The 7687-nt window shown below is 56.3% G+C and overlaps 1 protein-coding gene across 1 annotated transcript; it reads left to right on the forward strand.

Annotated features, from left to right (window-relative positions):
* The first annotated feature begins 5360 nt into the window (after positions 1-5360).
* Positions 5361-5462, forward strand: BLACAT1 (BLACAT1 overlapping LEMD1 locus). The gene has a single exon (XM_045876105.1). The coding sequence runs from the start codon at positions 5361-5363 to the stop codon at positions 5460-5462; it is 102 nt and encodes a 33-aa protein (XP_045732061.1).
* The last annotated feature ends 2225 nt before the right edge of the window (positions 5463-7687 follow it).

Below are 7687 nucleotides of genomic sequence, written 5' to 3' on the forward strand. Positions count from 1 at the left end.
TGCAGTTTCTCTCTGTTCTTTGTCTCTTGGCCACTGCCAGTGTTCCAGTCCTGGAGGAGATATGTAATTATATATTTCACATAATTGTTCAACTGAAGTGAATAGGCAAGCTGGCCTCATGCCCTTTCTCCCTGGAGGATTCACGGATCAGAGGGCTGCGTCTATCCTGGTCCCTGCCTGCAGACAGCTGAAACCTAAAAACGGTCCTGAACCTCAGTCTTTGTCACAGTCCTCAGAGATACCCAGCGTACAACCTCCCTTGAGAGAGCCGGCCCATGTTGAACAACACAGAGATTCAAGTGAATCTCTCTGGTTGTGTGTATCCCATTATTTAGCGCAAGTGGAGTTTGCTGAAACTCTGCTCCTTGCAAATGCAAAGACTATTCAAAAAAAAAAAAAAAAATCTCTGCCCCATTGTTAGAAGGGGATGGCACTAAGGTTTGACCTCTGGGAGCCCTTCTGGCCCCGACAGTCAGGACCACTGTGTTCCCAGCTCTTGCTGCATGTCAGGCTGACGATGCTAGGTTATGCTTAGGATGACCATTAAGGTGGGCCGGCCTCTGCCAAGCGGTGGGCCTCCTGGAAGGCCCTGGAGGTCAGGGCTTCAAGATACTTCAAGACTGTTCCTGGTCTGACCCTTCCAGTTCCTGGGGCCCCTGAGTCCCTCAGAACCACTGCTAAATGCCTGTTTGTCCTTGTAGTCTTGAGAGGTAGGAGGAGCCTCCCCTCTTTCTCTGTAGGTGGGCAAGCAAGAAATGAGTGGGGGCTGGCCTGGAAGCATCAGAGGCCGAGAGGACCTTGGCTCCAGAGTCCAAGGAGCTCAGTAAGCCAGAGGCTGGAAGTCAGTCTCCAGCAGTCCAAGAAGGAGTTAATCTCCAAGGAGAATGAGGGCTACTCCCAGACTGGAGTCCTGTGCCCAGCCCTGCGGCTGCCAACTCTGGGAAGAAGTCCTGGGATCTGTAGTTTGTGTCACCACCCACCCTGGCCTGCCTGTTTATCAACACAGTCCTGGGGACTACAGTTCCCAGAAACCTGCAGAGGCCAGGCTTTGGGGAAGGGGTGGGGTGTGAGGCTCGGTGGCAGCAGGAGGGAGAGGGAGGAGGTGGGGAGAGAAAACCCAATTCACCCCCTTCCTTTTTAATTCTTTCTCCTGGTGTGTCTGCTCCACCGCCCGAGCTAATCCCCCAAATCCGGTCAACCAAGCCGCAGCTGCTTCCCTTCGCAGTGATGAATGGCTCGGGGAGGGAAGGTGAATTCATATTTTAATTACTGAGGCGCGGGGCTAAGGGGAGCTGGGGAGGGGGCTGAGGGCTCAGCATTGTTCTGGAGGAGTGAGGCGCTCCTCCTCACTGGGTCACTTCTCTTTTGCCCTTTACCTGGGGTGGGGGTGGGGCAGAGTGAGGCTAGGGGGGGCGCCTCGTTGGAAGCTACTCTGCTTCAGCTTTGGGAGGTGAGGGGATGGGGGTGGGAAGGAAAATACCCCCTTTTTTGTTTGTCAGAGGATTCCAGGCAAGTCCCAACACTTGTAAATATCTCCCCCCCCTTCCAGCCCCCCACTGCCATCCACTTTGATGGAGAACACCGCCAAAATTGGAGGCACCCAGGAGTTCCTGGTCTGCCAGTGTGGAGCCCTGGCTGTCCGCTCTCTTAGTTTCTAGCCCGCTCTGAGACCCAATTCCTCTTGATCCCTCCATGTGTTCAAGCGGTCTCTGACCCACTGCCCCATTTTGGCTGGAGGTGCCAGGGCTGGGGGGCCCTGGGAGGGTATCTGGTATAGAGAGGAGAAGCGGGGTTGAGGGCCAGGGGAAGGGGTCAACAGAGAGGCCGGGAACCCCCTGGTGTTTGGGCGATGATGAGCCGTGGGTTGGCAGCTCTTCTGCTTGGGCTCCCACAAAGCTGGCCAAGGGGAGGATCTTTCTCACCCCCGTACCCCAGATCATCTCTGCCCTGAGCTGGGGAAAGGCCAGAGGAGGACGGGGAAGAAATCTGGGCCACCAGCTTGCAGTCAGATGCAGCTAACTGTGAGCCAGCAGGGCTCTGTCCAGTGTCCACCTTCCTTTCCTTCCTGTTCTGAGTTTATGGGGCCCATCTTTCTATCCCTTAGCCCCTCCTGGGCTGGAGGCATGAAAGCTGAGGTCCGAGGGGAAGCTGCAGGGTGGGAGGGGAAGTTTCCATCATGAACACAGATAAGTGGGAGCTGCCTCCAGCCACTGGTCCACTTGTTTCGTGCAAACTCTGGACGCCGTCATTTCAAACTCCTTTCTCCTCAAGTAGACCTAGCAAGAGGAGGTTCACCAGGACCTGACTTCAGGGAGCCCTCCAGTTGGTGCTGGAACACTCTGCAAAGCATGAAGGGATGAAGGCAGAGGGGGCAACGCAGAGATGCAGACACACAGCTCTGGCAGACGGATGCTGAAGGATGCGTGGGACCCAGGGCAGGAGGGACACTGAAATGGGAAGGGCTTCTCTGCTCCACAGCTCTCCACTTCAGGGGCCGTTCCAGGGACCTGCATCATGCCCAGGGCCCACACTGCTTCCAGATCTTGGTAGGGAAGGGGCGGGGGGGCAACAAAAACACTTTATATCAGCGACCTGAGCACAATAAGCAGACTCTCATTACACACTCTGCCCGAGGAGCAAGGACCCAGAATCTCTGTGAGACAGTCCGCTCCTAGGACAGCTCTCAGGAGCCAGGTTGTAGCTTCTAGCCTAGCTCTTGATCCGTTTATTAATTAATTTATTTATTTTAAAGATTGTATTTATTTATTTGTCAGAGAGGGAAAGCACAAGCAAGGGGAGTGGCAGGCAGAGGGAGAAGCAGGCCCCTCACTGAGCAGGGAGCCCAATGTGGGACTCGATCCCAGGACCCTGGGATCATGACCTGAACCAAAGGCAGACGCTTAACCGACTGAGCCACCCAGGCATCCCTAACTCTTGAGCAGTTTGATTCAACCCTCCTGAAACTCTGATGTGTAGGTCCTGGTGCCTCCAACCTCTGCCCCCAAACTTTCCACAGTGAGCAAAACCCAGATTTTCTCATCTTTCCCAAAGGGCCTCAGGGAGGAACAGTCACAGGGGGTAAGTTTTGCTGTTTTTGTAGAACAAGCAGACATTGGAGGGGAAGTAGGGTGGAGAGGGAAGAGGATCTATGCACCTGGGGGACCAGAGACCCCAAGCTGCACCTAGACCCAGGCTTGGGGTGGGAGGGTCATGGTCAGAGCTCCTTGCCTGGCTTGTTTTAATTATAACTTCCTTCCCCAGATCAGCTTTGTTGTGCCTACCGATTTCTCCCCACGTCTTTCTCCTGTAATCTTGGAAATGCTTTGTTGATAGTACCCTTGATAGACATCCCCCTAGCCAGGAAAGTGTAGGTGTTACAATTACTAATTACAAGGAAATCTACCTGTTCTCCCTCCCTCCTTCCTGAGCAGATGAGGATCCCCAGTGCCCTGCCAGCCCCTTAGGTTTGGAGGCCATTAAACCTTGATTCACATCTTGGTACACTGAAATGAGGAAATGAAAGCCCAGGGAGGGACAGCCACTTGCCAGGGTGACACAGCATGCCAGCGTCAGAGCCAAGAATAGAACCCAGGCCATTGAAGCCCCAGTTTAGATCCCTATCTCTCTAGGTTTGTCACAGGAGGGATCTAGAAATATAGTAGTTGTGTCTCGGCTCTGTCTATATATATCCTGGAGATTGCTCTCTGCTCTCTATATATACTCCAGGAGAGTGGGTGTGTGGAGGATGCTGGAAAGTGGGTGATTAAATAACCAGTCTACCTACCCATGCTGACTCAAGCTGGGCCTCCTGCCCACCCAGCTGGCCGCTGGAAATGCAACACACCTATTAATTAGTCACTAGCTACATTAGCAGGACCCTTGGAGGGGATGGGAGGGGAGGATCCTGACCGGACCTGGCTCCACTGTAGACCCTGTGTTTGATGAGGGCCTGCCTGCTGGGCCCTCTGCTCTGCCTGGAGAAACATGACGTTTGTCCAAAGGAGCAAGGTTGGCCAGACCTGTGGAACTGTCCAGAGAGCCAGCACCTGGGGCTGGCCAGGTTCCTCAAACACAGTGGAACACTTGCAGGTGTGGTTAGCGTTTGGGGCCTTGGGGCCTGGGCCATCTGATGCAATCTCTCGGCCCGAGAGTCTGGGCCACGGTTAGGCCTCATGCTTCCTTATTCCAGACTTCAGCATCACCATGCACCTCCCTCCTTCCTCTCAGCATTTGGGCTGCATCCCCCGTCTTCTTTCTAGAGGGAGAAGTGATTCAAAGCAGGCCTCTGATGTGGGCCTGACCTCCATGCAAGGTGCTCCCTTTGGGCCCAGCTGCTCTGCTGGAGCAGGCTTGATTATATGTGTGCCCCCTCCAGGGCAGGCCAGGGCGGAGAAGTGAGCCGGAGGGACCTGCAGACTGAGTGCCGATCCCCTGAAACCCCCTCCCACCCTCAGCCAGAGCGCCCCAGCTACCACAGGCGGCCCTGCCTTCAGGGCTGAGTGCTGTGTGAGCCAGGGGGGGGATAACATGCCCAGCTGGGGCAAATCCAGCCTCAGCTTCTATCTCAGACTGACTTTTGTGCCAGGGAAGAAACTCTGTCTTTACCTTTACCTCCCAACCTCTTTGCCCAGCATAGGTGCTCAATAAAATAGCCTGTTGGTTGAAAGAACTCTGCTGTCTGTTCTCTGCATGAGGAGGACCGGGGTTTATGTTGCTCTGAGCAAAGTCCATTCTGTTTTCTGTAGATTTCCTTAAGGGTATCAGATAAACTGGGCCTGCTAGGGAAGGGCCCCCTCCCTCCACTCCCCGCCCATGACTCAGTTCCAGGTGTCAAGGTCAAGGCTGTGTTGGACGCAGGCCCATAAAGTCCCGCCTTGGGATCACTGGACTGTGTGACCTAAAGGGGCGAGTGGAAACCCCCACCCCTAACCCACGTCAGGTGGCACAGAGCTTACTTTGAGCCGCTTGCTTCCTGTCGCCCAAGCACAGGTGTGCGGCAGTGAGGTGAGGCAGAGGGGGCAGGAGGGGGACAGAGGTAGCAGGGGCTGTGGCTTTCTCTTCCCTGCCCTGGACTCACCCAGGCTCCAACTGGAGGAATGACATCAGCTCCCCAGAGATCAGGACACTCGGCTTTCACAGAGGCTGTTGTCCGGTGCCGCCACCCCCCCTTCCCCGGGCCTGTGAGAGGTTTGGCAGGGCTTTGCCACTCAGGGAGTGCCAGTGACTGGCCAGCCCCGGAGGGCTCTGGGAACGTTAACCCCAGCTTGCTTCTCTCTCCTGCCTTCCTCCTGCCCCTCTTCCTCCCCTGCCTCTCCCTGCAGATCTTCTCTGGTGAGGATCCCCCCAGCCTGGCCTAGGGCATGCCCCAGTTCACTTTCGCCTGCTTCTGTGGCCTCCACGGCTTCTGCAAGATGAAGAGGAAGAAGGAGGAAGTTCACAGAGAGCGGGAAACGGCAGTGTGAGCAGGACCCGGGTCCCGTCTCCGGCCTCCTCCGGCAGGTGCCAGACCTGAGGGCACCCACTTCTGGCAGGACCTGCCCGGCCCTCCAGAGACCGAGAAGCCCTGGGGCGGCCCCAGGAGTGAAAGTGCTTTCGGCTGAGGGCTCCAGGCACCCCCCCAGGGCAACTCCTCCACGGGGGGCAGCGGGGGGGCCATGCTCCGCCTTGGGCTAGGAGCACTGCTCCCGGATGCAAAACTGGCTGTTCTGCCCGAGGACCTCCCAGCAGCCCGGACCCTGGGCGAGGCCTCGGGCAGCCGGGGCAGGGCGCAGGTGTAAGACGAGCCCCCTCCAAACCCAGGATGGAGTCGCTCCTGGGATCCCAGTACCTGAGGCAGGAGCCTCTACAGAGCAGCGTCCCCGAGTCAGGACTGCTTCCCTATCCCCTCCTAGCATTCTCCTGGGCCAGGTGCAGCCAGGCCCAAGGTGGGCAGCCTGCTCGTGAGTCGGACGGCAGAGTCGGGACAGTGAGTCGCAGGCCATGTCCTGGTGGCAGGAAGCCGGCTGCGTGGCCCCTGCGCACCAGAAAGCAGCTTTCCCTCCAGCTGTGGCCTCGCGGACCCTCTCACTCCCACCATGCCTCCTCCCAGCAGCTCAGATGTGGGAGCCTGTTCCCCAGGCCTTGACTCCCCTTCTCAGGAATTGTCTTCCAGGGCCGGACTGTGGGACCCCTTTCCTGGACTAGACCGTGTCTCCCCTTTATTCTCCCGTCCCCCTGCCTCACCCACCTGCCTCTTCTTTCTCTTCTCAGAAGCCATAGAAAGGGAAAGGCTTGCATGTTGTGCCTTTAGGGGAATCTGGGCAGAGGGCGCCCTCAAGGACTTGCCTTGACTTTTCCCCTAATCTCTCTGCCCCCCTCAATCTTCCAGGGTCAGTCTCTTCCCCTCCCCCAGCCTATTTCCGGCCAGTAGGAAGCAAACAAAAACCTATCTCCTTCCTTCCTCCCTCCTCCCATTTGCTATAACTTACTTTCTGTCACTGTGCCTGAACCTCTTAGGTGCTAAAGGGCCATGCGGACAGCAAGGCCGGCAGCAGAGACACTTCGGGCCGATTCTGTAGCTTTAGCAAACCTGCCCTCTACTTCGCTACAGAACAGGTCAGCCCAGGAACAAAGTCAGATCCCCTGTAGCATCCAGGGACAGAATAACCTTTCTGACAGTTAACAGGTGGCCTGGGTAGAGGACATCAGGGCCCTAAGACAGAAGGAGGGGCTGTGTGCCCTTTTCCTTGGAATGCGCCTCTCTGGGCAGTCCGGGAGGGCAGAAGACCTCCTTTGCTCATTCACCGAGAACCTGGGAGAAGCAAAGGCACTTTCTATCCTGGCAACCTTCGCCTGTCCAGCTCATGCCCCATGCTCAGGGAGATTTCCTGAGCTTTTGGCAGATTTGGTGGGATCCGGGTCATCTTTGTGAAGCCGGAGCACAGCTTATGATTTCTTTCCTCACACCCCTTCCCTGGCCCTGACCACCCAGCCCCAACCTTATACAATCTGTTAGTTCCTTTTATATCCAAAGAATTATAAACAGAAGTCCTTCCCTTAAGGAAACAGCAATAAAGGCCAGTGGGGTCACAAGGGACAGAAGAAAAACTCCCCAGTTCTTTGGCCTCTTGGACAGTAGAGGCCTTGGATGAGGCACAGAGATGGGCAGAAAGGCTTTCAAGGGTACCTTGATCCCGCCACAGAAGAGCCCGCCTGGAGGGCATGTGTGTCCCTAGCGGTCACCTGCGAGGCTGCAGCCCCAGAGAAGTCACTCTTGTGGTGGAGGATGAAATTGTATCCCCGGAGCCATAGAGGTGTTGGGTGTTAGGTCCTGACCACAGAGGCTCACCCAGAGAAAAGGTCAGGAGGAGTGGTGAAGGAGAGTTTTGCCCCTGCGCACCTCTCTGGCCTTGGCAGGAATTTCAGCTGCAGGGGTTTGGCAGTGAGCCCGTTCAGAGAGCTTCTTGCCCCGGGGAGAACTCCTTTGGCTCCAAAGGGATACTGGATATCTGGAGCCCCTGCTATGGGAACATGGGAGAGGTCCCAAGGTCAAGGCATCTCTGAGTGGAGACCCAGTTATGCCTGCAGACAGCGGCCCTTGACCCCAAGCCAGTGGCCCCTTCTTCATCAGGGTGAAAGCTGGGGCCCATGCTGAAATGTGGGAGTAGGAGGACAGCAACAACTTTGAGCCAGACACACCCCACATTCT

Source organism: Mirounga angustirostris, unplaced genomic scaffold, assembly GCF_029215605.1.
Source record: "Mirounga angustirostris isolate CCGP_5_RB_7025 unplaced genomic scaffold, mMirAng1.0.hap1 SCAF_6, whole genome shotgun sequence".
Taxonomy (NCBI): Eukaryota; Metazoa; Chordata; class Mammalia; order Carnivora; family Phocidae; genus Mirounga; species Mirounga angustirostris.

Excerpts from the sequence above, each read along its gene's own strand:
- BLACAT1 (XM_045876105.1), top strand. The coding sequence starts at position 5,361 with ATGCCCCAGTTCACTTTCGCCTGCTTCTGTGGCCTCCACGGCTTCTGC.